This window comes from Chlorocebus sabaeus, chromosome 11, assembly GCF_047675955.1.
Source record: "Chlorocebus sabaeus isolate Y175 chromosome 11, mChlSab1.0.hap1, whole genome shotgun sequence".
Lineage (NCBI taxonomy): Eukaryota > Metazoa > Chordata > Mammalia > Primates > Cercopithecidae > Chlorocebus > Chlorocebus sabaeus.
The window spans coordinates 130,282,783-130,310,552 of NC_132914.1; the positions used below are offsets into that span (position 1 = coordinate 130,282,783).

Consider the following 27,770-nt stretch of genomic DNA (forward strand, 5'->3'; position numbering starts at 1 on the left):
ACTCCACAGTCTTTAATAAAGTATCCTAGTTATTTAATAGTTGCGGTCTCGGGCTCTTGTTGGGCCGCGGTGGGTTCTGGGAAGTGTAGTTCGCCTGAGTCTCCAGTTCCTTGTCTCTGGGCGGTGTGGGCACGCCAGCGAGGCACTGTGGGAGTCGTAGTACCGGAGGAAAACCCTATACCCTCTCTCCTGGGCCGCAGGAGTTTGGGGGACTATAGTCGCTAAAGCCCTACATAGTCTTCCGGCTTTGGGCGTGGCCGCGATGCACTCTGGGAGTCGTAGTAGGGGAAGACAGTCCTCCGCTCTTTTGCGCAGGGTCGCAGGATGTTCTGGGAAGTGTAGTTGCCTGAAGCTCGTGTTCTTTGTCTTTCGGTGATGTGCGTGTGGCCTCAAGGCACCCTGGGAGTTGTAGTGGGGCGGGGAAAGTCATTTGCTCTCTCCAGCGGGGTCGCGGTTGTTCTTGGGAAGTGCCGTTGCCTGAGTCCCGCGTTCTTCGTTTTTCGGCTGGTTGTGCGTGTGGCCGAGAGGCACGCGGGGAGTTATAGGAACCGAAAGCCCTGTGTAGTCTCCCGCGGCGGGCCGCGGTTGTTTCTGGGAAGTGTGGTTGCCTAGGTCCCGAGTCTTTGTTTCTAGGCTCTGGGGTGGGAGGATAGCCCTATGCTCTGGAACGCGGGGCCGCGGGGCCTTCTGGGAATTGTAGTTGTCCCAGGCCCTCGTTCTTTGTTTCCTCGCGCGGGAGCGCGGCGAACTGGGCGATCCAGTAGGAACGAAAACCGTATGCCCTTGCGCGCAGGGCCGCATTGGTTTCTGGGAATTGTAGTTTCTTGAGGCAGGCGGCGTGCTGGGGTGACGTCCGCGGGCTTCTGAAGACGCACTCCTGCGACGCCCGCGGTGGGGCCCTCGGGGGCGGCTCCGAGCGTCTGGCCTGTGTAGGCAAGGAAAGGAGCCCCCCGGTCTGCGCCGGATGGCCCCGGGCGGTGACTTTTCGGAGCCCCGGGACGCTACACCCACCTGGCCGGAAGCACAACGGAAACGCGCCGTCCTGTGGCCACTGTTAGGTGGCCGGGTTCCGGGGAGGCGCGCCGTGGCAGGAGGAGAAAGCCGGCGCCAGTGGTCCAAGCGCCCTCTCTGGGGGCCCCGCTCTCTACGTGGGAGGCGCGGAGCGGGGGCCGCGGGAATCCCCAGTGCGGGATCTAGTGCCTTGGGCGCGGCCTAGCTGGCCCGTTCGCTCAGGGCTCCTCTCTCTCTGACAGGTCTGCCATTTTACACTTTCTGATCTCCTCGGTCCCTTCTGTGAGCTATGTCTCAGGTAAGCTGATGATATATATTGATATATATATTTATGTGTGTGTGTGTGTGTGTGTGTATATATATATATATATATATATATATTTTTTTTTTTTTTTCTTTGGAAGACAGAGACAGGGTCTCCTCCTGTCGCCCAGGCTGGAGTGCAGTGGGGCGATCATAGCATCCTGTAACCTCAAACTCGGCCTCAAGTGAGCCAACCCGTTGAGCCTGTCTCCTCTTTTCTTTGTGAAGTGCAGCCGTATTTTTCAGGACTTGGGACGTGGCTTTCTCTTACAACCACCTGCCTGGCGGAACCCCAGGACCCTGTCCCCTGTTCCTCCTTTTCAGGTGCTTATACTTAAGTATACATGAAGAGAGTGACAGGAAGCTCTCCAGATGTGGACGGGATTTCTGACCTGGCTGGTGTGTTTCAGGGTGGGAGGGTAGGGTGCCAGCTGTTACATTGCCTCTTCTTCCCACAGTATTAGACCGAGGAGTGCCTTGCGTTACTCCAGCGCCCCTTCATTCATTTATTGAATATGTTCTTACTGAACCTCTACTTTCAGTGGTTCCCACAGTGTGATCCTTGGACCAGCAGTATTAGCATCATCTGAGAACTTGTTAGAAATGAATATTCTTGAGTCCTACCCCAGACCTTCTGAATCAGAAACTGGGAATTTGGCCCAGCAATCTAACAGTCCTTCCAAGTGATTCTAACACTCAACTCATTCTATGTCTTGAGGATGCAGAAGTGACCAAAACAAAATCTCTGAACCCATAGAGCTCATTTTTCTGACATGACATAAGGAACACATTTTTATTTTGATTGGGGCTAAGAGTTCGGCTGGTAATTGTGCTTCATAGCAGTGGGGATAACAGGGTCAACTATTCAAAATGAGTCCCTCATTTTCAGTTCCACTTCTTTGTCCTACTTTTTGTCATACTTCTCTCCAAATTCAGGGGCTTTCTGAGTTTTGCTGGGGAATCCAATTTCCACCTCTGCTGCAGATCTTGCTGTGTAGGAAACAGCTGCTTTATTAGTCAACAGTCTTTAATCACTTTTTTATTAAACTTCAAAACTGTAAAATGTAACTGCCATCCATCTGGGGCTGCTACTAGTTTGAGACCTTTTAAATTCCCATTCATGCCTTATAGATCTATGTGGATCACTCAAGTGGTGCAAAACCAGGCTGCAAAGCAAGGGCTTCCATATTATTCTCCCTAACTCTGAGGGAAAGTGCTTTAGGTTCTGTCCTGGGAGGTGTTACATTCTCTTCTTGCAGAATCAAGATTCTTTACTGCTTATCCTCCTTATTCTGTGACATTGCCAAAATTACCACTAAGTTTCACAGGTATTTATTTAGGATTAGGGATGACTGGAACAAACTTGAGACTATATGCCCCATTTGAAGGGTGCTGCTATTATCTGCTATAGCCAATTATTACCCTGAAGAAATTCTGGCTGAATTATATTAAAATAGGCTGGCATTAAGGAAAATATACATTGTTTATTAACATAAAGGAATACTGTAAAATCTTAAGAATTTTTACAACCAATGCCAAAAATCCATATTGTTCATATGTATAATCCTTTATTTTGAACAAAACTGTAAATTGTCTCAGGACTGATAATTTATGTTTTTTTCTCCTTTTCTCCAGCTATGCAACAAAACACAAAAGCTAGGCTCTTCATTATATAATTACTCAGAATTCTGAAAACTCCCATTGTTGCTACTTAGACACATTGTCTAACCTCCACAGTGAGACTCATTTTATACTTTGATAAGGGAGTTTGGGAGCGTGGGTACTGGTCATGCAGATATCTGTCTGTCATTTCAGGGGTCAGTGACATTCAGAGATGTGGCCATAGACTTCTCCCAGGAGGAGTGGAAATGGCTTCAGCCTGCTCAGAGAGATCTGTACCGAGGTGTAATGTTGGAGAACTATGGCCATCTTGTCTCACTGGGTAATTATTCCTCTTCATCTCCCTCAAGTCAAAATTTGACCTTTAGGGTGGCTGTTATAATTATCTGGCTGAATATTCCCAAGATAGGTATGGGGTTTCTTAAAATTAGTAAGATGGGGATGTAAGTGTACCTTATTTTTAGACATTTTAAAAACTTCCATCTGACATTTCTTTTGTGGCCCTTGTTAGGATTCAACGACTGATTTTGAATTTATTTCATTTTCTGCAAGCAGGTCTTTCCATTTCTAAGCCAGATGTGGTTTCCTTATTGGAGCAAGGGAAAGAACCCTGGCTGGGGAAAAGGAATGTGAAAAGAGATCTGTTTTCAGGTGAGTGAGTTGGAAGCTGATGGGAAAATTTTTTTAAACCACTCAATTAGTCAATGAGAAAGGAATACTTTTTAATATGTTGATTGGAAAATTTTCCCTTAAAGGTACCAGAGATAGGCTGGACGTGGTGGCTCACGCCTGTAATCCCAGCACTTTGGGAGGCCAGGGCAGGTGGATCACGAGGTCAGGAGATCGAGACCATCCTGGCTAACACGGTGAAACCCTGTCTCTACTAAAAATACAAAAAATTAGCTGGGTGTGGTGGCGGGTTGTAGTTCCAGCTACTTGGGAGGCTGAGGCAGGGGAATGGTGTGAACCCGGGAGGCGGAGCTTGCGGTGAGCCAAGATTGCGCCACTGACTCCAGCCTGGGTGACAGAGCAAGACTCCGTCTCAAAAAAAAAAATACCAGAGATATAAAGACTGAAGTTTCACTTACAACTCCATAAAGGACTACTTCATGCCCAGTTCTCTTTGTTTTTTCTATATTACGTAACAGCTAACATACTCAACCAGTCCTCACTTTCTACTTCCTCCACTTTCTCACAGGTATCTTTTTTGTTGTCATTGTTTGTTCTGTCTGGTCTGTGAATTTCATTTCTTTTTGTTTCTTCCTCCCTTTCTTTCTTCAAATGGACATATATTTCTATTGCCTAAATCCAACCTGAGAAAGAAAGAAAAATTAAAAAGTACATATATTGCTGTTCTATTTAATCACCTGGAAAGGATTAGCTCATTACTCTTTGATTAACTGATATTTATTCCTTCACATACACTCTTAATATTTACAGGAATTTTAATCTTGTCAATCTTTCTCAAGACTCTCTATTAAATGCTACAGAGACTAGAGGGTGTACAAAAGTGTAGTAACTATCAAGGAATTCATGGCCTAGTGATGTGTCTAAATAACTTGCATTAGATATCCTCAAATTAGCAGTTCAGCAGCGAAAAAAGGAATTTCCAGTTGGCGCTTTAGGCTTGGATAATTTGGATAGAGATTTTAGTAGAGAAAAGACAGAAAAGGGTCATTTTTGGAGAAAAGGTGATGAATTCTGTAAGTTCTGAATTTTGTAAGTTCTGTAAGTTCTATAGTTGATTCTACAGCAGATTTTTTTTTTTTTTTTTTTGAGATGGAGTGTCGCTCTGTCGCCTGGGCTGGAGTGCAGTGGCCGGATCTCAGCTCACTGCAAGCTCTGCCTCCCGGGTTCACGCCATTCTCCTGCCTCAGCCTCCCGAGTAGCTGGGACTACAGGTGCCCGCCACCTTGCCCGGCTAGTTTTTTGTATTTTTTAGTAGAGACGGGGTTTCACCATGTTAGCCAGGATGGTCTCGATCTCCTGACCTCGTGATCCGCCTGTCTCGGCCTCCCAAAGTGCTGGGATTACAGGCTTGAGCCACTGCGTCCGGCCTACAGCAGATGTTTAATGGAGGTACACTGATTTTTAGAGAAAAAAGGAGGAATGTATACATTTTATGAGGCAGCAGCTTAGGACTGATGAAACAGGTGCCATGAAAACTGAGCTGTAGCTTTAAGGAGAGTAGTGGTTGTTAATATGAAATGCTGCAGAGTTCATTAGGAGAATGTCCAGAAGGATTTGCAAAGGAGGTACTAATGTGGGCTGAAGCCATGAGGTGGAACAGGTGCAGGGAAACTTCGTTTAGTGGGAGCAAATGAGGAAAAATATCCTTTTTGAATTCAAAAATAACAAAACCGATAAAAGTATGTACGAAGGAAGTGAGGAAAAAGGAAAACGTGGAAGTTGCCTCTAATTCTACTACTTTTTTTTTTTCTTTTGAGACAAAGTCTCGCTCTTGTCCCCCAGGCTAGAGTGTGATGGCATGATCTCAGCTCACTGCAACCTCCGCTGTCCGGGTTCAAGCGATTCTCCTGCCTTAGCCTCCCGAGTAACTGGGATTGCAGGCGCCTGCCACCATGCCTGGCTAATTTTTGTATTTTTAGTAGAGATGGGGTTTCACCATGTTGGCCAGGCTGGTCTCAAACTCCTAACCTTGTGATCCGCCCACCTAGGCTTCCCAAAGTGCTGGGATTACAGGCGTGAGCCACTGCGCCCAGCCTGATTCTACTACTTTAACACAGTTCTTGAAGTTTTTATGTGTTCCTTCCAGTATCTTATTTTGAAAATTCTTTTCATTGTGAAATATCACACACAGACAGAAGTAATGCATGAACATACATGTATACTTAATAAATTACTGTAAGGCAAACACCCATGTGACCAAGGTCAATAAACACAGCACTGCTAGGTTTCTTGCAAGCCTTCCGTGTGCTCATCCTCATCCTCCAATAAAGCCAATCATCTCTTTGCTTTTATGGTAAAGTAACTTCCTTGGTTTTCTTTATAGTTTAATCAGCTGTTTGCATTTGTGTTCACTGTAGTTTAGGTTTGTGTAGAAAACCATTATATAGAAAGATTTATAATGCATTTATTGATTTGCTTCTCCAAATTATTTTAAAAATGTTTTTGGCTGTGCATGGTGACTCATGCCTATAATTCCAATACTTTGGGAGACTGAGTTGGGAGAATCACTTGAGGCCAGGAGTTTAAGACAAGCCTGGGCAACCTAGAGAGACCCTGTCTCTACAAAAAATTTTTAAAAGCTAGCTAGGCATGGTGGCATGTGCCCATAGTTCTAGCTACTTGAGAGGCTGAGGCAAGAGAACCACTTGAGCCTAGGAGTTTCAGGCTGCAGTGAACTGTGATTGTGCCACTGCACTCTAGCCTGGGCAACAGAGTAAGACCCTATTTTTTTAAAAGTTAAAAAAATTTTTTTTCATTGTACAAGTAAGTATACCACAATTTATTCTTTCTACTATTGAGGGCTTCTTTTTTGCACATTTAGAGATACTGCAAGCAATGTTGTTACTGTGCTTGTATCCTGGTACATATTGGCACATTTCTCTGTGGTTTATATATAGGACTGGAATTGCCAAGTTGGAGGATAATGCACCTCTTTAAGTCATTAGATAATGCCAAAATGTTTTCCAAAGACCCTTGACTGACTTATACTCCCACAAACACAGTCAGTGAATGCCTGTTGGGCATCATCATTTTCACCTATCAGAAGGGTGTGCAGTGGTAGCTCGTGGTTTAAACTTGCATTTGTCAGGCTGTTAATGAAGCTGAGCACCTTTTCACATGTTTATTGAACATGTAGGTATCCCCATCTGTGAAGTACATCTTGAAGATTTTTGCTCATTTATCTACTGGATTCTTTTATTGATTTGTAGAAGTTATATATTTTAGATAGAAATCCTTTGCTAATTATATGTACTTCAAAATCTTTCACATGTGGCTTATTTTGTTTTACCTTCATAGCTTATTTTGATGAACAGAAATTCTTAATTTTAGTGTAGTCAGATGTATCAATCTTTTCCTTTATGTTTAGTATTTTTTTAGCCTATTTAAGAAATATTTCCCTACGAAGATTATGATGAAGACATCTTCCTATATTTTCTTTTTAAAAAGCCTACTTGTTTTGCGATTCACATTTAGATCCATTGTTCACTTTATTTTATCATGTGAGTTAGTAGTCAACTTTGCTATCTTCTGTATGGAGATCCAGTTATCACAGTACCATTTATTGATACATCAACCCTTTTCCTCACTGTTTTGAAATTAGTTAAATGTCAATTTTTGTGTTTGTATGTTTCTAGGTTCTCAATTCTCTTTCATTTTTCTCTTTGCTCAAATCTATACAGCCTTAGTTATAGATTTAATGATTAACATTTTATTGTATTTGTCTTACCCCTGCCCCTTTTTTTCTCTGAGTTATTTTAAGTAAACAGGGCTATCATTTAAGAGTTGTTGCTGCAACCTGGTGTAGATCTAATCATTACCTGAACTATGTAGGTATCCAGGGAGCTGAGGGAGGTAGACAGATTGGAAATAAAGTGAAGAAGTAGACTCAAAAGGACCTGGCAATTGGTTAGATGGCAGACATGAAGAAGACTGAGAAGTTGTGGTTGACATTAGTCTTTTTGGTGGTATGATTGTTTCCTTAGTAAAAAAAGGATCAGCAAGTTGGTAGGGGAGGAGAAGATTATATTGAGACTTGTTGAGTTTTGGGTTTCTGTGGGATATGAATATACAAATCCAGTAGGCAATTGAGTATCATATTCAAGAGGTTTCAAATGCATATTCCTTTTTTTTTTTTGAGAGGGAGTCTCGCTCTGTCGCCCAGGCTGGAGTGCAGTGGCGCAATCTCGGCTCACTGCAAGCTCCGCCTCCTGGGTTCACGCCATTCTCCTGCCTCAGCCTCCCGAGTAGCTGGGACTACAGGCGCCCGCCACTGCGCTCGGCTAATTTTTTCTATTTTTAGTAGAGATGGGGTTTCACCATGGTCTCGATCTCCTGACCTCGTGATCTGCCCGCCTCGGCCTCCCAAAGTGCTGGGATTACAGGCGTGAGCCACTGCGCCGGCCTCAAATGCATATTCCTAAGCCCCACCCTGGAAATTCTAAATTGGTAGGTTTGGGGTGGAACCAAATAATTTGCATTTCTTTCTTTTTTTGGCTAGTCCAAAAAAAAAAAAAAAAAAAGCTGTGGGAGTGGAGGAGAAACAAAGAAATCTATAACTAGTTGTGATCAATGACTTGTAAACTCCACTGCATTCCGACCAGCCAGAATTTGCATTTCCAACAAATGACCAGATGATGCTGATGCTGAACTAAAGTAGACATTTAGGAGTTACCTGCACAGCTTCTTAAAATTTTGAATTTTCTTTGTAAAATCGTTGCATTCCGTTGTTTATTCTTAAGCAACTTTCCTCAGTTTCTTTTCTAGATTGCTTCTCTATAGGAATGTTAGTGAATTTGTATATTTATATCTCTTTATCTTTATTATAGAAATAAAAATACGGTTGGGTGCAGTGGCTCACACCTGTAATCCCAGCACTTTGGGAGGCCAAGGTGGGCAGATCACCTGAGGTTAGGAGTTCAAGACCAGCTTGGCTAATATGGTGAAACCCGTCTCTACTAAAATACAAAAATGAGCAGGGTGTGGTGGTTGTAATCCCAGCTACTCGGGAGGCTGAGGCGGAAGAATCGCTGGAACCTGGGAGGCAGAGGTTGCAGTAAGTCGAGATCATGCCATTACACTCCAGCCTGGGCGACAGCAAGACTCTGTCTAAAAAAAAAAAAGAAAAAAAGAAAAAGGAAGGAAGAAAGAAGGGAAGGAGGAAGGGAGGAAGGAAGGAAGGCTCTAAATCTTTCTCGATTTTTTTCCTGCAGATACCATTGTAGTATATAGAATAGTTTCACTGCACTAAAAATTCTCTGTGTTCTGCCTAATCACCCATTCCTAACCCTTGGCATCCACTGATTTTTGTTAGTCTCCATAGTTTTGCCTTTTCCAGAATGTCGGAGAGTTGGAATTAACCTTTTCAAAATGGCTTATTTCACATAATAATGCATAGTAATATGCATTTTGGTTACTTGCATGTCTTTTCATGGCTTGATAGCTCATTTCTTTTTTTTTTTTTTGAGACGGAGTCTCGCTCTGTCCCCCAGGCTGGAGTGCAGTGGCTGGATCTCAGCTCACTGCAAGCTCCGCCCCCCGGGTTCACGCCATTCTCCTGCCTCAGCCTCCTGAGTAGCTGGGACTACAGGCGCCCGCCACCTCGCCCGGCTAGTTGTTTGTATTTTCTAGTAGAGACAGGGTTTCACCGTGTTAGCCAGGATGGTCTCGATCTCCTGACCTCGTGATCCGCCCGTCTCGGCCTCCCAAAGTGCTGGGATTACAGGCTTGAGCCACCGCGCCCGGCCGCTCATTTCTTTTTAGCACTGAATAATATTCCACTGTCTGCATGTACTGCAGTTGACTTATCTGTTCACCTACTTAAGGACATCGTGGTTGCTTCCAAAGTTTTGAGAATTTTGAATAAAGCACATCTGTGTGCAGGTTTTTGTATGGGCATAAGTTTTCATTTCATTTGGGTAAATACCAAGGAGTGTGACTGCTGGGTCCTATGGTAAGAATATATTTAGTTTTGTAAGAAACTGCCAAAATATCTTCCAAAGTGATTGTACCATTTTGTGTTCCCACCAGCAATGAATGATTGATATTATCATGTGATTTTATTTTTTTATCATGGTTGGTTGTTGGATTTTGCTGATGCTTTTATTGCTTCTGTTGATATTATGTGATATTACTTCTTTAGCTTGTTGATGTAATGGATTACAATTTACATTAATTGATTTTCAAATGTTGAACCAGCCCTGTATACCTGGGATAAATTCCACTTGGTCATGGAGTATAATTCCCTTTATACATTGTTGGGTTAAATTGACTAATATTTTGTTGAGAGTTTTTACATTTATGTTCATGAGAGATACTGGTCTGTCATTTTTATTTTCTTATAATTCCTTTGGTTTTGATATTAGGGCAGTGCTGGCCTTATAGAATGAGTGAGGATCCTCTGCTTCTATCATCTGGGGATTGGTATAATTTCTTCCTTAAATGTTTGGTAGAACTTACCAGTGAACCTTGATGCTTTTGTTTTTGAAAGTTATTAATTATTCATTTGAATTTTTTTTTTTTTTTGAGACAGTGTCTCACACACTGTTGTCCAGGCTGTAGTGCAGTGGTGCAATCATGGCTCACTGCAGCCTCAACTTCCCTGGGCCCAGGTGATCCTCCCACCTCAGCCTCCCCAGTAGCTGGGACTACAGGCACACTCCACCATGCCCAGCTCATTGTGCATTTTTTGCAGAAACGGCATTTCACCATGTTGCCCAGGCTAGTCTTGAATTCCTAGGTTCAAGCAATTCTGCCCACCTTGGCCTCCCAAATTGCTGGGATTATAAGTGTGAGCCACCGCATGCAGCCTCGTTTGATTTCTTTGCTATTCAGACAGTTTTCTCCTTATTGTGTGAGCTTTGGCAATGTCTGTCTTTCAAGGAATTGGTCCATTTTATCTTTGTTACCAAATTTGTGGGCGTAGAGTTATTCATGGTAATCCTTTATTACCCTTTTTATATCCATGAAATTTGTGCTGAGGCCCCTTTCATTGCTGATATTAATAATGTGTGACGGGGCCGGGCGCGGTGGCTCAAGCCTGTAATCCCAGCACTTTGGGAGGCCGAGACGGGTGGATCACAAGGTCAGGAGATCGAGACCATCCTGGCTAACCCGGTGAAACCCCGTCTCTACTAAAAAATACAAAAAACTAGCTGGGCGCGGTGGCGAGCGCCTGTAGTCCCAGCTACTCGGGAGGCTGAGACAGGAGAATGGCGTGAACCCAGGAGGCGGAGCTTGCAGTGAGCTGAGATCCGGCCACTGCACTCCAGCCCGGGCGACAGAGCGAGACTCCGCCTCAAAAAAAAAAAAAAAAAAATAATGTGTGACATCTTTTTTTCTTAATTAGCCTGGCTAGAGGCTTGATTTTAAGTATCTTTTCAGAGAACTAGCTTGATTTGGTTGCTTTTCTCCATTAATACCCTATTTTTAATTTCATCAATATTTGTGCTTTTTTTTTTTATTTTGAGACAGAGTTTCTTTTTGCCCAGGCTGGAGTTCAATGGCACGATCTCACTCACTGCAACCTCTGCCTCCCGGGTTCAAGTGATTCTCCTGCCTCAGCCTCCCGAGTAGCTGGGATTCCAGTTGCACGCCACCACGCCCAGCTAATTTTGTATTTTTAGTAGAGATAGGGTTTCACAATGTTGGCCAGGCTGGTCTTGAACTCCTGACCTCCCGTAATCCACCCACCTCAGCCTCCCAAATTGTTGGGATTATAGACGTGAGCCACCGCGCCCAGCCTATTTTTTTTGAGACAGGATCTTGCTCTGTCACCTAAGCTGGAAAGCAGTGCCACAATCATAGCTCACTGTAACCTAAATTTTCTGGGCTCAAGCCTTCCTCCTCCCTTAGCTTCCAAATAGCTATGAGTACAGACACATGCCAACACTCCTGACTAAATATTTTATTTTTTATTTGTAAAGACAGAGTCTTGCTATGTTATCCAGTCTGGTCTTGAACTCCTGTCCTCAAATCATCTTCCCACCTTGGCCTCCCAAAGTGCTGGGATTACAGGTGTGAGCCACTGCACCTGGGCCCTTTGATTTTTATTTCTTTTCTTCTTCCTTTGAATTTAATTTGCTCTTTTTAAAATTTCCTAACATAGAATGTAGATTATTGATTTACATTTTTTCTAATACATTAATTCAATGCTGTAAATTTTTCTTTAAGCACTGCTTTCACTGCATCCCAGATTATCCCACTGAAATACACTATATTTTCGTTTTCGTTTAGTTCAAAATATTTTAAAATTTCTTTTTAGATTTCTTGTTCATGTTACTTAGAAGTGTAGTGTTCAGTATCCATGTGTTTTGAGATTTTCCTTTTAATCTTTCTGTTATTGATTTCTGGTTTCATTCCATTGTGGTCTGACAGCACACATTATATGATTTCTATTCTTTGAAATTTGTTAAGATGTGTGTTATGACTAAGAGTCTTGGTGAATGTCTTGTGAATTGGAGACGAATGTGTAATCTGTTGTTGCATGAAGTAGTCTACTGATACCAGTTGATTGATGGCGTTAAGTTCAGCTGTGTTCTTGCCGATTTTCTGCCTGCTGGATCTGTCCAGTTCTGAAAGAGGGGTGTTGAAGTCCCCAACTATAATAGCGCTTTCATCTGTTTCTCCTTACTGTTTTATCAGGCTTTGTCTAATGTATTTTGATGCTCTTTTGTTAGGCACATGCACACTAAGGATTTTTATGATTCTTTCTTGGAGTATTGACCCCTTTATCATTATGCAATGCTCTCCTTTAACCTTGCTCTGAAGGTGGTATTTTCCTTGCTCTGAAGTCTGCTGTGTCTGAAATTTCCTTGCTCTGAAGTCTACTGTGTCTGAAATTAATTTAGCTACTCCTGCTTTCTTTTGATAAGTGTTAGTATAGTATACCTTTCTCTACTCACTTATTCTAAATCTATATGCATCTTCATATTTAAACTAGGTTTCTTGTACACAACATATAGTTGGGTCTTGTTTTGTGCTGCACTCTGACAGTGTCTTAAGTTAGTGTATTTAGACTGTTGACCTTTATTTATTTTTAAAATTTATTTATTTTGTGGCTGGGTGCGGTGGCTCATGCCTGTCATCCTGGCACTATGGGAGGGCGAGACGGGTGGATCACGAGGTCAGGAGAGCAAGACCATCCTGGCTACCATGGTGAAACCCCATCTATACTAAAAGTATAAAAAATTAGCCAGGCGTGGTGGCAGATGCCTATAGTCCCATCTACTTGGGAGGCTGAGGCAGGAGAATAGCGTGAACCCGGGAGGTGGAGGTTGCAGTGAGCTGAGATTGTGCCACTGCACTCCAGCCTGGGCGACAGAGCGAGACTCTGTCTCAAAAAAAAAAAAAGTATTTATTTTTTTTAGAGACAGGGTCTCCCCCCGTTTCCCAGGATAGATTGCAATGATACAGTTACAGCACACTGCTGTCTCAAATTCCTGGGCTCAAGAGATCCTTTTGCCTCAGTCTCCCAATGTGCTGGGTAAATTATAGGCATGAGGCACCACATCTAACCTCGTGTGTGTGTGTGTGGTTTTTTTTTTTTTTGAGGTAGAGTCTCACGCTGTAGCCCAGACTGGAGTACAGTGGCACAATCTTGGCTCACTGCAACCTCCACCTCTTGGGTTCAAGCAATTCTTCTGCTTCAGCTTCCCGTGTAGCTGAGACTACAGGTGCCCAACACCACACTTGGCTAATTTTTGTATTTTTAGTAGAGACGGGGTTTCACCATGTTGGCTAGGCTGGTCTCAAACTCCTGACCTCAGGTGATCTGCCCACCTCGGCCTTCCAAAGTGCTGGGATTACAGGCACGAGCCTCCGTGCCCAGCCCTCTTTTGTGTTTTTTTATTAAGCATTTTAGATGATTTTATTTTCTCTTCTTCTCTTAGCATATTGATTATACTTCTTTTTCTTGTGGTTGTCCTAAAGTCTGCAATATACATTTTTTTTGTGTGAGATGGAGTCTTGTTCTGTCGCCCAGGCTGGAGTGAAGTGGCATGATCTCTCCTCACTGCAACCTCCACCTCCTGAGTTCAAAGGATCCTCCTGCCTCAGCCTCCAGAGTAGCTGGGATTACAGGCGCACATGCTACCATGCCTGGCTAATGGTTTGCATTTTTAGTAGAGATAGGGTTTTGCCATGTTGGCCAGGCTGGTCTCAAACTCCTGACCTTAAGTAATCCACCTGCCTTGGCCTCTCAAAATGCTGGGATTACAGGCATGAGCCACCACACCCAGCCTACATTTATAAATAATCCAACCCTACTTTCAAATAATACTATGCCACTTCATATGTAGTGCAGGTACCTTATAATAAAATATTTCTTATTATTTCCTCCAGTCCTTAGTATCACTGTTATCATTCATTTCACTTACATGTAAGCTATAATCATAAAATACATTATTATTATTATTATTATTTTGGAGACAGAGTCTTGCTGTGTTGCCCACTGCCTCTGCCTCCCAGGTCCAAGTGATTCTCCTATCTCCGCCTCCTGAGTAGCTGGGACTACAGGTGCGTGCCACCACGCCCAGCTAATTTTTTGTATTTTATTTTATTTTATTTTATTTATTTATTTTTGAGACGAAGTCTCGCTCTGTCGCCCAGGCTGGAGTGCAGTGGCACCATCTCGGCTCACTGCAACCTCCGCCTTCTGGGTTCAAGCGATTCTTCTGCCTCAGCCTCCTGAGTAGCTGGGACTACAGGTGTGCGCCACCATGCCCGGCTAATTTTTTGTATTTTATTTTATTTTATTTTATTTATATATTTTTGAGACAGAGTCTCGCACTGTCACCCAGGCTGGAATGCAGTGGCACTATCTCAGCTCACTGCAACCTCTGCCTTCTGGGTTCACGCCATTCTTCTGCCTCAGCCTCCAGAGTAGCTGGGACTACAGGTGTGTGCCACCACACCCAGCTAATTTTTTGTATTTTATTTTATTTTATTTATATAGTTCTGAGACAGAGTCTCGCCCTGTTGCCCAGGCTGGAGTGCAGTGGCACCATCTCAGCTCACTTCAACCTCCGCCTCCTGGGTTCAAGCGATTCTTCTGCCTCAGCCTCCCGAGTAGCTGGGACTACAGGTGCGAGCCACCACGCTCAGGTAATTTTTGTGTTTGTAGTAGAGACAGTGTGTCACCATATTGGCCAGGTTGGTCTCGAACTCCTAGACCTCATCATCTGCCCGCCTCGGCCTCCCAAAGGGCTGGGATTACAGGTGAGAGCCACTGCACTCGGCCTTATATTTTATTTATTTTTTGAGGTGGGAGTCTTGCTCTGTCACCCAGGCTGGAGTGCAATGGCTCACTGCAGCCTCTGCCTCCTGGGTTCCAGAGATTCTCCTGCCTCAGCTTCCTGGGTAACTGGGATTACAGGTGCACGCCACCACGCCTGGCTTTTTTTTTTTTTTTTTTTTTTTTTTTTGAGAGATGGAATCTCGCTGTCGCCCAGGCTGGAGTGCAGTAGCGCGATCTTGGCTCACTGCAAGCTCTGCCTCCCGGGTTCACGTCATTCTCCTGCCTCAGCCTTCCGAGTAGCTGGGACTACAGGCGCCTGCCACCATGCCTGGCTAATTTTTTGTATTTTTTATAGAGACAGGGTTTCACCGTGGTCTCGATCTCCTGACCTCGTGATCCGCCTGCCTCGGCCTCCCAAAGTGCTGAGATTACAGGCGTGAGCCATTGCACACGGCCTAATTTTTGTATTTTTAGTAGAGGTGGGGTTTCATTATGTTGGCCAGGCTGGTCTCAAACTCCTGACCTCAGGTGATCTGCCCGCCTGGGCCTCCCAAAGTGCTGGGATTACAGGTATGAGCCACCATGCCTGGCCAATTGTTTGTATTTTAGTATAGATGGGGTTTCACCATGTTTTCCAGGCTGGTCTCAAACTCCTGAGGTCAGGCAATCCACCCACCTTGGCTTCCCAAAGTGCTAGGATTACAGGCGTGAGCCACTGTGCCCGGCCCAATACATTGTTATTATTTTGAACAAACTATTGTCTGTGAGGTTTATAAAAATAAGAAAAATAAGGCTGGGTGCAGTGGCTCACACTTGTAATCTCAGTACTTTGGGAGGCTTAGGTGGGAGGTGCTTGAGCCCAGGAATTTGAGGCTGTGGTGAGATACAATCCCAACACTGTTCTCTAGCCTGGGCAATACAGCAAGACACTCAAGACCCTGTCTTTTAAAAAAATAAAATATTTATTTTACTTTTACTTATTTCTTCTTAAATGGTATTCCTTTCTTTATGTAGGTCTGAGTTTCTGACCTGTATCATTTTCCATCTCTCTGAACTTCTTTCAACATTTCTTTCAGGGCAGGTCTACTGGCAACAGATTCCTTTAAAAAACTTTTATTTTTTGTAAGAGAGTAATTTCTCCACTTTTGAAGGACAATACTCCACTCTGTTACGTTTCATGGTTTCTGAGAAGATCTGATGTACGGTAGTCCTCCCCTATCTTCAGGGGATATTTTCAAAAACCTCCGACGTATGCCTGAAACTGCAGGTAGTATTGAACCTCATTGCCATTGGTTAGAATATGTCTCTGTTCATGTCTTCTACCCAAAAATGTAATGCCTTTTCCATTTTCCTTTTTTTTCCCTTTTTTGACAGGGTCTCACTTTGTCACCCAGGCTGGAGTGCAGTGGTGTTATCATAGTTCACTGCAACCTCAAGCTCCTGGGCTCAAGTGATCCTTTCACCTCAACCTCCTTAGTAGCTGGGACCACAGGTGCATGCCACCACACTTGGCTAATTAAAAAAAATTTTTTTTAGAGATGGGTACTCAAATCTTGCCCAGCTGTTTGCAAATTTCTGGCCTCAAGCACTTAGGCAGTCCCCTTGTCTTGGCCTCCCAAAGTTCTGGGATGACAGGGATGAGCCACCTTCCCTGGCCCTTCTACACCTTAACTAAGCACTTCTGCACTGTGGTTGTAACTTTTGCAGTTTGAGGGGCAACAGCAAAACTAGCTGAATTGCTTTTTTTCTTCCTCATATGAATAGAAGACTCATTCTGCTGTAATCTTAGCAACCTCAGCATATGAGAGGGTTTTTCCTTATTAAGTGGAGAAGAAATTTCACATTTTCACATTAAGCACTTTGTAGCTTCTGTTTGGCATATCTGAATTGCCAGCGTCGCTACTCTCATGCTTTGGGGCCACGATTAAGTAAAATAAGGGTCAGCTGAACACAAGCACTACGATACTGCATCAGGGGATCTGACAGCAACTAAGTGACTAACAGGTGGGTAGATATGCCAGGCAAAGGGATGATTCCCATCCGGGTGGGATGGAGCAGGACGGTGCGAGACATCACACTACTCAGAATGGTGTAGTTTAAACATGAATGATTTCTGGAATTTTCTATTTAATACTTTTAAATATTGAACAAAGGTAACTGAAATGATGAAAAACTACAGATGAGAGGACTACTGTAATTCCCAGCCTTGTTCCTTTATAGGTAAGGTTTTTTTTTCCTTTTACTTCTTTCTTCTTTATATTTGATTTTCTGAAATTGGAATATGATATGCCTAATTGCAGGTTTTTTTTTTTTTTGTGGGGGCTGAGGGGGCACCTATCTTGCTTGGTGTCCTCTGTGTTTCCTGGATCTGTGGTTTGGTTTATGACATTAATTTGGGGAAATTCTCCATCATCATTTCCTCAAATACTGCTTCTATTCTTCCTTCTCTTTTAGTGTTTCTATTATGCATATGTTACACTGTTTGTAGTTGTCCCACAGTTCTTGGATAATTTTTTTTCCCTCAATATTTTCTCTCTTTTTCAGTTTTGGACGTTTCTATTGAGATATCCACACACAATACTCATGAGCCTATTGAAAGCATTCTTTATTTTCATTACAGGAATTTTTATTTCTAGTATTTTTTTGATTCTTTCTTAAAATTTTCATTTCTTACATTATCCATCTTGTCTTGCATCTTGTGTACTTTTTCTCAATAAAACTGTTAGCGTATTAATCATAGTTTCTTAAATTCCTGGACTGATAATTCCAACATCCCTATCATATCTTTCTCAGATTCTGATGCTTATTCAGTCTGTTCAAACTTTTTTTTTTTTGCGCCATTTAATACACCTCATAATTTTATGTTGAAGGGTGGACATGATGTACTGAGTAAAAGAAACTGCCTTTCGTAATGTAGTGGTAAGGTGTTGGGGGAAGAGAAGCATTTTGTAATCTTAAAATTATGGTAAGCCTGTGCTTCTGGACTAAGAACTTAATTAGTTCTTTTTTTTTTTCCACCTTATGTGGGACAGGATGGCTAGAAGGGGCTGGCGTAGGATATTTCCCTTTCCCTTAGTGGAAGGCTAGAGCTGGCTAGAGTTTGGTATTTCCTTTCCCAAGGGTAGGTTAGGCTCTGGTAAAATATTTTCTCCTGAGGGCAGGCCTTGTTAAGAATGGAATACCCTGGTCTATTTTTAAAAATGGCTATTTTTATCTTAGCCCTTCCAAAAACACAGGGGAAGTTTTCTCCAGTACTCACTCTGAAAACAGGATAGAGCTCCTGAAGGTAAAACTCACAGAACCCTAGGGACACCCAAGACTAGAGTTTTGAACCACAGACTTGTCCACACTGAGCTTCCAGCTATTCATCAATTACAGTGCAAGTTCTCCTATCCCAGCACTGGTTCCTGCAGAGGTTTCTGCTTGTGGGTTTCTCTTCTGGTGAGTTGTCACTCACCGTATCTTCCTGTCTCATTTTGGGGGCAGTTGTTTGCCCTGTTACTGCACTTCTCTGAGGGATCTTACAAGAGTTTAGTTTGTTCAACTTTTCACTTGTTAGGACAGAGTAGTGACTTCTACGATCCTTGTAAGTCAGACTGGAAACTGCAAGTCTCCCTGTCACCATTCTCCGTAATTTCCTTCTTCCTGTATTGATCTTAAATAACATTGGTGACAGAAGATATTGGGCCGTTTTCCCAAGAAAAGAGTGAATACATCTAAAAAATTTCCTTTGAGTATATTACTTGCTGGTTTATCAAATGAATCCTTTATTACATCAAGAATGAAACCTTGGTGGCTCATGCCTGTAATCCTAGCTCTTTGGGAGGCTGAGGCGGCCAGATTGCCTGAGCTTAGCAGTTCGAGACCAGCCTGGGCAACACGGTGAAACCCTGTCTCTACTAAGATACAGAAATCAATGAATCAATCAAACCATTAGCCAGGCGTAGCAGTGTGTGCCTGTAGTCCCAGCTACTCGGGAGGCTGAGGCAGAATCCCTTGAACCTGGGAGGCAGCGGCTGCAGTGAGCCAAGATTGTCACTGGACTCCAGTATGGGTGACAGAGCGAGACTCTGTTTCTTTTTTTTTTTTTGAGACAGAGTCTCCCTCTGTCCCCCAGGCTGGAGTGCAGTGGCACGATCTTGGCTCACTGCAAGCTCCGCCTCCCGGGTTCACGCCATTCTCCTGCCTCAGCCTCCCGAGTAGCTGGGACTACAGGTGCCCACCACCTCGACCGGCTAACTTTCTATATTTTTTAGTAGAGACGGGGTTTCACCGTCTCTACTAAACATGTTTCACCATGTTAGCCAGTGATCTGCCCACCTCGGCCTCCCAAAGTGCTGGGATTACAGGCGTGAGCCACTGCGCCCGGCTGAGACTCTGTTTCTTAAAAAAAAAATGATAAAAAGAAACCTTGTATCTATAGGCTTTTAATAAGCACTGAATTTCCTCAAATCCATTTGGCATCTATTAAAAAGAGTATGGAGGCCGGGCGCGGTGGCTCAAGCCTGTAATCCCAGCACTGTGGGAGGCCGAGATGGGTGGATCACGAGGTCAGAAGATCGAGACCATCCTGACTAATGCAGTGAAACCCCGTCTCTACCAAAAAAAATACAAAAAAACTAGCCGGGCGCGGTGGCGGCGCCTGTGGTCCCAGCTACTCGGGAGGCTGAGGCAGGAGAATGGCGTGAACCCGGGAGGCGGAGCTTGCAGTGAGCTGAGATCCGGCCACTGCACTCCGGCCTGGGCGACAGAGCGAGACTCCGTCTCAAAAAAAAAAAAAAAAAAGAGTATGGAGGTATAGTAGGAGATGGGAAGAGGTGAGGTGATTGAGGAAGGGAAGTGGGTGAAGGGACATGTAATTAGCATTCTACTTTTATATCTTCAACATTGTTTTCTTGATTGTGTTTTTTTACTCTCGTGAGAAATCATATGGCAAATACACTAAATCTGTGGAATTAACCCCATTTTTTCTTTTTAATTGACAATCACTGTACATGTTTATGAAGTACAATGTGATGTTTCAATACATGTATACATTGTATAATGATCATATAAAGTTAGTTAGCAAATCCATTATCTCAAACGTGTATCATTTCTATGTGACAAGAGCATTAAAAACTTCTCTTCTATTTTGAAAGATACTTATTAACTATAATCGCCCTACCATGCAAGAGAACACTTGAGCTTATTCTTCATATCTAATGATAACATCATACCTGTCCAACAACCCCCCCCTTTTTTTTAAAGACAGGGTGACATTCTGTTGCCTGAATTCCTGGGTTCAAGCAGTCCTTCCACGTTACTCTGCCAAGTAGCTAGAAGTACGGATGCACACTACTATGCTTAAGTTTTTTTTTTTTTTTTTGGTAAAGACACAGGTCTCACTTTGTCACTGTGTTGTTCAGGCTGGTCTCAAACTCCAGGACACAAGTGATCCTCCAGCCTCAGCCTCCCAAAGTGTTCAGATTACAGGCAGGAGCCACACCCGACCCCAACAGCTTTTTCTATTTTTTTTTTAAATGTCCAGGTTCACTTAGTATATTTCAGTTCCCAACAAATTTCCTTGAAGCACTGCTAGATGAAGCCTTTATCTACTGCAGTGGGTTCTTACATCTGATCTCTGGTCTTTGATACAATTTTTACCCTAAGTATAATGAACTTGTTCTCGTGTCTTATATCAATATTTTCTTCTGTGTTCTCTTTCCCTATTTCTATCCTCAGTTCCTCACTTTACATCTACAGGGCTCTTATTTAGGTACTCAGTAGATACAGAGTTGGTTTAAAGAAGAGGCAAGAAAGGAATTTAAAGTTTTATCTGTATTGACATAATTATTTTAATAGCTGTCTCACTGCCTCCCCTATCTTAATCTTTCATGTATCTTGTGTACCTACTGTATAGGTACAGATCTTGATCCATTGTTGAGATATGAATTAAATACTTCATGAAAGAAATGTACATTCTACTTTTCCTTAAAAGCTTACAGTGAGAGTGATAACAGATAACATTTTTCCCAAAGTGTCAATGTACATTTGACTGAAATGAAAAATACATTTTTAGATGTTACTGGGAATTTTAAACTTATGTAAAAGTTGTTAGTACAAAGAATGCCCAGATTCATCTTTGCTTATACTCATTTGCCTTATCATTTGACGTATGATTTTTCTGAAACATTTGAGAATAAGTTTTATATATTATATATTAGCCTTTTACCGCTATACACTTAAGTGTAGGTTTCCTAAAGATATGAATTTTTTTTTTGAGACGGAGTCTCGCTCTGTCACTCAGGCTGGAGTGCAGTGGCACAGTCTTGGCTCACCGCAACCTCTACCTCCAAGGCTCAAGCGATTCTCTTGCCTCAGCCTCCTGAGTACTTGGGACTATAGGTGCATGCCACCATGCCCGGCTAATTTTTTGTATTTTTCTTTTTTTTTGAGACAGAGTCTCACTCAGTCACCCAGGCTGGAGTGCAGTGGCGCGATCTTGGCTCACTGCAAGCTCCGCCTCCTGAGTTCACGCCATTCTCCTGCCTCAGCCTCCTGAGTAGTTGGGACTACAGGCGCCTGCCACTACTCCCAGTTAATTTTTTTGTATTTTTCATAGAGACAGGGTTTCACTGTGTTAGCCAGGATGGTCTTGATCTCCTGACGTCGTGATCCGCCTGTCTCGGCCTCCCAAAGTACTGGAATTACAGGCGTGAGTCACCGTGCCCGACAATGTTTTGTATTCTTAGTAGAGACAGGGTTTCTCCGTGTTAGCCAGGCTGATCTCAATCTCCTGACCTCGTGATCCGCCTGCCTTGGCCTCCCAAAGTACTGAGATTACAGGTGTGAACCACTGCGCCTGGCCAAGAGTATGAATGTATTTTTAAGGAGACATTTCATATTATTTCAAAATTCTGTTCCTATTTAAAACTGATGAAGTCCATTGTTAAAATTTAGCATGGAGAAAATTAGGGCTTATGTTTGCCAAACACATTTGATATTAAGACACCGTATTTTTCTTTCCAACTTTCATGTTAGGTTAAAGGTTACTCATGTTACACGAGTAAATGGTGTGTCGTGGGGGTTTGGCGTACAGATAATTTTGTCACCCAGGTAATCAGCATAATGCCCGATAGTCAGGTTTTTAATCCTTACCCTCCTCCCACCTTCCACCTCAAATAGGTCCCAGAAAAGACATAACTGTATCAAATATGAGCTTCATAATAGTTCAGAGGGTAGAGTGAGGATCATAGGCTAGTTTTCAGAGAAACTGCTTTTTTTTTTTTCATTTAGAGTAAGTTATTGTAAGATGTTCCAAAGGCACTAAATGAACAGAATCTAACGTCTTTGTGCAATCTGATGAACACTTGCAGTGTGTAGTTAGCAGCATTATGAAATTGCCATTTTTAGATAATTCTGGCAGTAAGTACCATTTAAATGGTAGTGAAGACGACTAGCAACCTGTTCTTCACAAATACTTATCTTTTTGATAGCTCTATTTTCCCTGCTCTTTCAATTACTTATATTTACTCTTTCTCCTTATTTACCTATATCTCTATCTCTATTTGATCTTTTCTTAAGTTCTGGGCATACTACTCAAGATTTCAGTCACAGCTGTGAAAGCTGTTACTGATATGATTTTTAAAAACTTCATTCTGTTGCTAAAGAAGGGAGAAATGGCCTTATTTTATTCAATACAGGAAAAACATTCACTTCTTTTTGGTATCTTTCAGTTTCAGAATCAAGTGGTGAGATCAAAGACTTTTCACCAAAAAATGTCATTTATGATGACTCATCCCAGTATTTGATCATGGAAAGAATTCTAAGTCAAGGCCCTGTGTATTCCAGTTTTAAAGGAGGCTGGAAATGCAAGGATCATACAGAGATGCTGCAAGAAAATAAGGGATGTATTAGGAAAGTAACAGTCTCCCAAGAAGCCCTGGCTCAACGTATGAATATCAGTACTGTGGAGAGGCCCTATGGATGCCACGAGTGTGGAAAAACTTTTGGTCGACGCTTTTCCCTGGTGTTACACCAGAGGACTCATACTGGAGAGAAACCATATGCATGTAAGGAATGTGGCAAAACCTTTAGCCAGATTTCAAACCTTGTGAAACATCAAATGATACATACTGGAAAGAAACCCCATGAGTGTAAGGATTGTAATAAAACATTCAGTTACCTTTCATTTCTTATTGAACACCAGAGAACGCACACTGGGGAGAAACCTTATGAATGTACTGAGTGTGGAAAGGCCTTTAGCCGTGCCTCCAACCTCACTCGACATCAGAGAATTCATATAGGAAAGAAACAATATATATGTAGGAAATGTGGGAAAGCATTTAGCAGTGGCTCAGAACTCATTCGCCACCAGATTACACATACTGGAGAGAAACCTTATGAATGCATTGAATGTGGGAAGGCATTTCGCCGTTTCTCACACCTTACTCGACATCAAAGCATCCATACAACCAAAACCCCATATGAATGTAATGAATGTAGGAAAGCTTTCCGTTGTCACTCATTCCTTACTAAACATCAGAGAATTCATGCTGGAGAAAAGCTCTATGAATGTGATGAATGTGGTAAAGTTTTCACTTGGCATGCATCCCTTATTCAACATATGAAGATTCATACTGGAGAGAAACCCTATGCATGCGCTGAGTGTGATAAAGCCTTCAGCCGGAGCTTTTCCCTCATTCTACATCAGAGAACTCATACTGGAGAGAAACCCTATGTATGTAAGGTATGCAACAAATCCTTCAGCTGGAGCTCAAATCTCGCTAAACATCAGAGAACACACACTCTTGACAACCCCTATGAATATGAAAATTCATTTAATTACCACTCATTCCTTACTGAACACCAGTGAATTACACTGCAAAGAAAAACTACGAATGTATGAAATTTTTTTTAAAGTACTATAATGCCTTACTTTTACTTCGGAGAACTCTTGGAAAGAAGCCTTATGTGAGAGTGATGAATGTGAAGTAATATGGCCCACAATTTATTCAACATCCTGGAGGAAAAAAACCCAGAAATATGTGGAAAAGCCATTAATAACCACTCTTTTTTTTTTCCCCAATAACAAGGTAAAATCGATATTGTTGAGAAGATTCTTCTTCCATCTGGAAATATTGAGAAGACTTCATTTGGTAGGATTCCCTTACTCTACATGTGTAAATTCCTACCAAGAAAGAATACATATCCAATAGATTGGAGAAAGCCAGAGATTATTAACCCTCATTCTGCAGCTGTCAACCAGGACACAATGCATGGGCAAGGGATGAGCTTTACAAAGATGTACTTTGGAGATGAGGATATTCATGTTTAAGTGATACAAATACAGTGATTCGGGAATGCCTTCATTTACAATGCAATACTTACATTTTAATACTCTCGTAAGAGAAAAAGCAACTGTATAAAAGAATGTAGAGTAACTTTCTGCAATATTTCAAACCTATATCAGAGAACTACACTGTGGGAAAACTACCATTGTAAGGAGTGTAGCAAAATTATCTTAGATATCTGAAAAATCATACTGGATGGAATCTGTGAGAAAGGGTTCTATTTTGAGGGAAGGGGGATTGCTTTTTGTTTTTTAAGTGAATTCAGAAAATGTTATAAATAAATCTTTTGGTTTATTATAAACCTTCTACTTGCTGATTTTTTTCCCACAGCATGTGATTCCAAAAGTGTAACTACAATATTGACATAAAAAAAAAAAGAGTAGTGTTTTTTTTGTTGAAACATACAAACATAACTAGAAGTGTTTTTAGGTGTTTTACGGTTTTAACTTTCAGACCGAGTTTGGATTTAAGGTAATGCTAACTGACAGTTATCCTTGAATCTGAGTATAGACAGTTGTTATTCAGTGTGAAATAAGTATAAATAAGATACATCACAGAAAATTACCAAGGTACTCTTCCTGTTTTGTTCCATGTACAGTAAAACCATTCTTTTGTAAGCATGTATTTAAAACTGTTCTGGCATTATCAGCTGCCCAGCTGGCAAAGCTCACACCATCAGGGTGAGTTTGCTTTAATGAGGAAGGTAAGCAATTTTATTTTGTAGAAAGAGAGAGAATATGAATAGGAATGAATTTAGCATTAATGGCTGCATTGAGGGCACATTTGTAGGTGTTATTAAATACAAGTAGTTTTGTAAGATCTGAAATTTATAAAAGTTTTAGCCCAAAAACACCTTATTTATTTATTTATTTATTTATTTTTTTGAGACGGAGTCTCACTCTGTCGCCCAGGCTGGAGTGCAGTGGCCGGATCTCAGCTCACTGCAAGCTCCGCCTCCCGGGTTTACACCATTCTCCTGCCTCAGCCTCCCGAGTAGCTGGGACTACAGGCGCCCGCCACCTCGCCCGGCTAGTTTTTTGTATTTTTTAGTAGAGACGGGGTTTCACCGGGTTAGCCAGGATGGTCTCGATCTCCTGACCTCGTGATCCGCCCGTCTCAGCCTCCCAAAGTGCTGGGATTACAGGCTTGAGCCACCGCGCCCGGCCTAAAACACCTTATTTATATGAACTAGAGTTCTAAATACATTATTGGAAGTATATTTCTTCAAACCTGCCATTGGCATGCCATATTGGTACATACATTTAGAAGCTTCTCAACTTTCTGTAAGAGTTGTTTAGGAGGGGCTGATTTATCTTACAATAGTGTACAGTCAAATACAAGCAGCATGCCTTATTATATCTGGGTATGTAATACCTGATTTGGTTTTCTCAGGCAGCAATGGTTTGTATCAGGATAAAAATCAAGTTACACTGTCAGCAATATTAGGATATGAAAAACTCATTTATTTATTTATTTAAGGGTATACTGGATTTCTCCCATTATCTGCTCCACATCTACTCTCCTTCCTACTGTTTACTCTGGGGATGCACCTCATGAACTATGTTAGAGGTCATCAAGCTACAGCCCATGGGCCAGGTATTTCATTTACATAGTCTATGGCTCCTTACCTCTACAACTGAAGAGTTTAATATACTGCCATAAAGGCTAAACATTTACTGTCTAGCCCTTTACAGAAAAACTTGGCCAACCCCTGACTACATCAAATCTTTGTGCTCTAGTTTTTGTTTAGTGCAGCCAACATTGAGAACGTTTATTTTGGAGCAATCTCCAATTAAGCAAAGTGATACAAACAATGATTTTGGAATGCCTTCATTTACAATGCAATGCTTACATTTTAATACTCTTGTAGGAGAAAAAGCAACTGTATAAATGAATGTACAGTGACTTTCTGCAGCATTTTGAACCTACTTCAGAGAATTACACTGTGGGAAAACTACCATTGTAATGAGTGTAGCAAAATCTTCTTAGGTATCTGAAAAGTCATACTGGATGGAATCCAGTGTCCAATCTTTTGGCATCCCTGGGCCACATATAAAATACATGAACACTAATGACAGCTATCAGTTACTGTGGCTCAAGAAAATTCTTCTGGTGTAGCCCAGGGAAGCCAAAGATTGGATACCCCTGATTTAGAAGGAGATGTAAATATTAGAATGAATTACTATGTTCATGTTGTTCCCTTAGCCAGAGAAAGGCCAAAAGACGCTCCCGTCAGGGTATTAAGAAATACATTGTACCGCTATCCTTGGACAACTGTGTGGTACCTACCCTCTCTAGACTGTAGATGATGCAGAACTTCTGTAATGAAAGTAAGATCCCAATTTCAGTAGAGATCATGGGATCTTGGCATGGGAGGGGTTGGGTAAAATCGCACCAGAGTCCAGGGGATGCACTGGTAATGAGAATTTTAACCATATGGGTGGCAATGACTAAATGATCATGGGGTTCCTAGAAATAAATGGATAGGCCACAAATGTACTATCTGACATACAGTTGAAGCCAGTTCACAGTCTTACATATTCTCAACTGAGGGAGAGGCAGGTCCCTTTAAGAAAGACTATTGCAGCGGGGGGCAGGGGGCGCACATGTACACTGTGAAAAACTGCTAACTTCTGTTTTCATACTGAGCTAAAATGTCCTTCAGAAGTAAAAATGTTTCGGAATAAAAACAATGGAGGAAACATGGCAGCATGCTTATGCTGAAAGAAATACTAGTTTTTCAGGCAGTATGAAATCTTAGAAACTTGGAAATGCTTAAAGAAAGAAGTAACACTGAAGGGGTAAATATGTTTATAAATACAAGTCAGGTGTTGGGAAATTATGGTCTATGGACCAAATCAAGGCCTTTAAGCTAAGAATGATTTTAACATCTTTAAAAAGCTGCTTAGAAAAATAAGAATATGCAACAGTGACCATATATGGCCTGCAAAATCTAGAATATTTACTCTCTGGACCTTCAAAGTTTGTCAACTCTGATAGAAATATTGACTTTACGTAAGAGTATCTGGTGGATTATAAAATACACATCAAACTAAATAGCACAACAATAGCACAAGAAAGGAGGAAGACGGTTAAAAGATGAGTCTGGGAACATTGTAAAAGTAGTAAAAGTATTAATTTGGCTCTCATAATCTGGGAGCTGGTTAAGTGTGTTCTATTTGGAGAAATTCATAAAGCTGCATGCCTTTATGTACTATTATGTATTATGCTTCAGAAAAAAAAGTTTTTTTTAAAAGAACTCTCCCAGATTAATCTTCAGCATTGGAAAAAGAAGTTACTATGAATGCAGAAAGGGGATAGAGCAGCAGATGCAATCAATATTAGTAAAGAACAGTCGTGGGAGAATGACCACAATTCTGTATTTTTTTGGAAAGCAACAATCAAATGCTTTGGGAGACTTAAGATACTCACAAATAGGTAAAGCTGGGTTAACTTTTGTTGCTGTGATGTGCCCAAAAGAATTTTCTATGATACCTCAATGTTTCTAAGGACAGGGGGCTAAGTGATTCATGCCTGTAATCCCAGTACTTTGGGAGGCTAAGGCAAGCAGATCAATTGAG

At 42.0% G+C, this 27,770-nt stretch overlaps 1 protein-coding gene across 10 annotated transcripts; it reads left to right on the forward strand.

Annotated features, from left to right (window-relative positions):
- Positions 1–358: 358 nt before the first annotated feature.
- On the forward strand, positions 359–24,490 carry ZNF140 (zinc finger protein 140). Of its 10 annotated transcripts, XM_073021296.1 has the most exons (6): positions 3,486–3,585; positions 14,576–14,724; positions 15,934–16,124; positions 16,232–16,861; positions 17,011–17,077; positions 22,573–24,490. In XM_073021296.1, the coding sequence occupies exon 6, from the start codon at positions 22,650–22,652 to the stop codon at positions 23,709–23,711; it is 1,062 nt and encodes a 353-aa protein (XP_072877397.1). In that variant the 5' UTR covers positions 3,486–3,585; positions 14,576–14,724; positions 15,934–16,124; positions 16,232–16,861; positions 17,011–17,077; positions 22,573–22,649; the 3' UTR covers positions 23,712–24,490. The 10 variants fall into 10 exon arrangements, with proteins under 10 accessions (XP_072877395.1, XP_008003536.2, XP_008003537.2 ...); XM_073021294.1 differs by lacking the exons at positions 14,576–14,724; positions 15,934–16,124; positions 16,232–16,861; positions 17,011–17,077 and adding exons at positions 359–377; positions 1,254–1,309; positions 3,130–3,256 and having other exon boundaries at positions 3,487–3,585; XM_037994674.2 differs by lacking the exons at positions 14,576–14,724; positions 15,934–16,124; positions 16,232–16,861 and adding exons at positions 780–1,309; positions 3,130–3,256 and having other exon boundaries at positions 3,490–3,585.
- The last annotated feature ends 3,280 nt before the right edge of the window (positions 24,491–27,770 follow it).

Coding starts and splice junctions, on each gene's coding strand:
- ZNF140 (XM_073021294.1), top strand. Junction 3,257..3,486: donor TGGCCATCTTGTCTCACTGG/GTAATTATTCCT, acceptor ATTTTCTGCAAG/CAGGTCTTTCCATTTCTAAG. Junction 3,586..22,572: donor GAAAAGAGATCTGTTTTCAG/GTGAGTGAGTTG, acceptor GGTATCTTTCAG/TTTCAGAATCAAGTGGTGAG.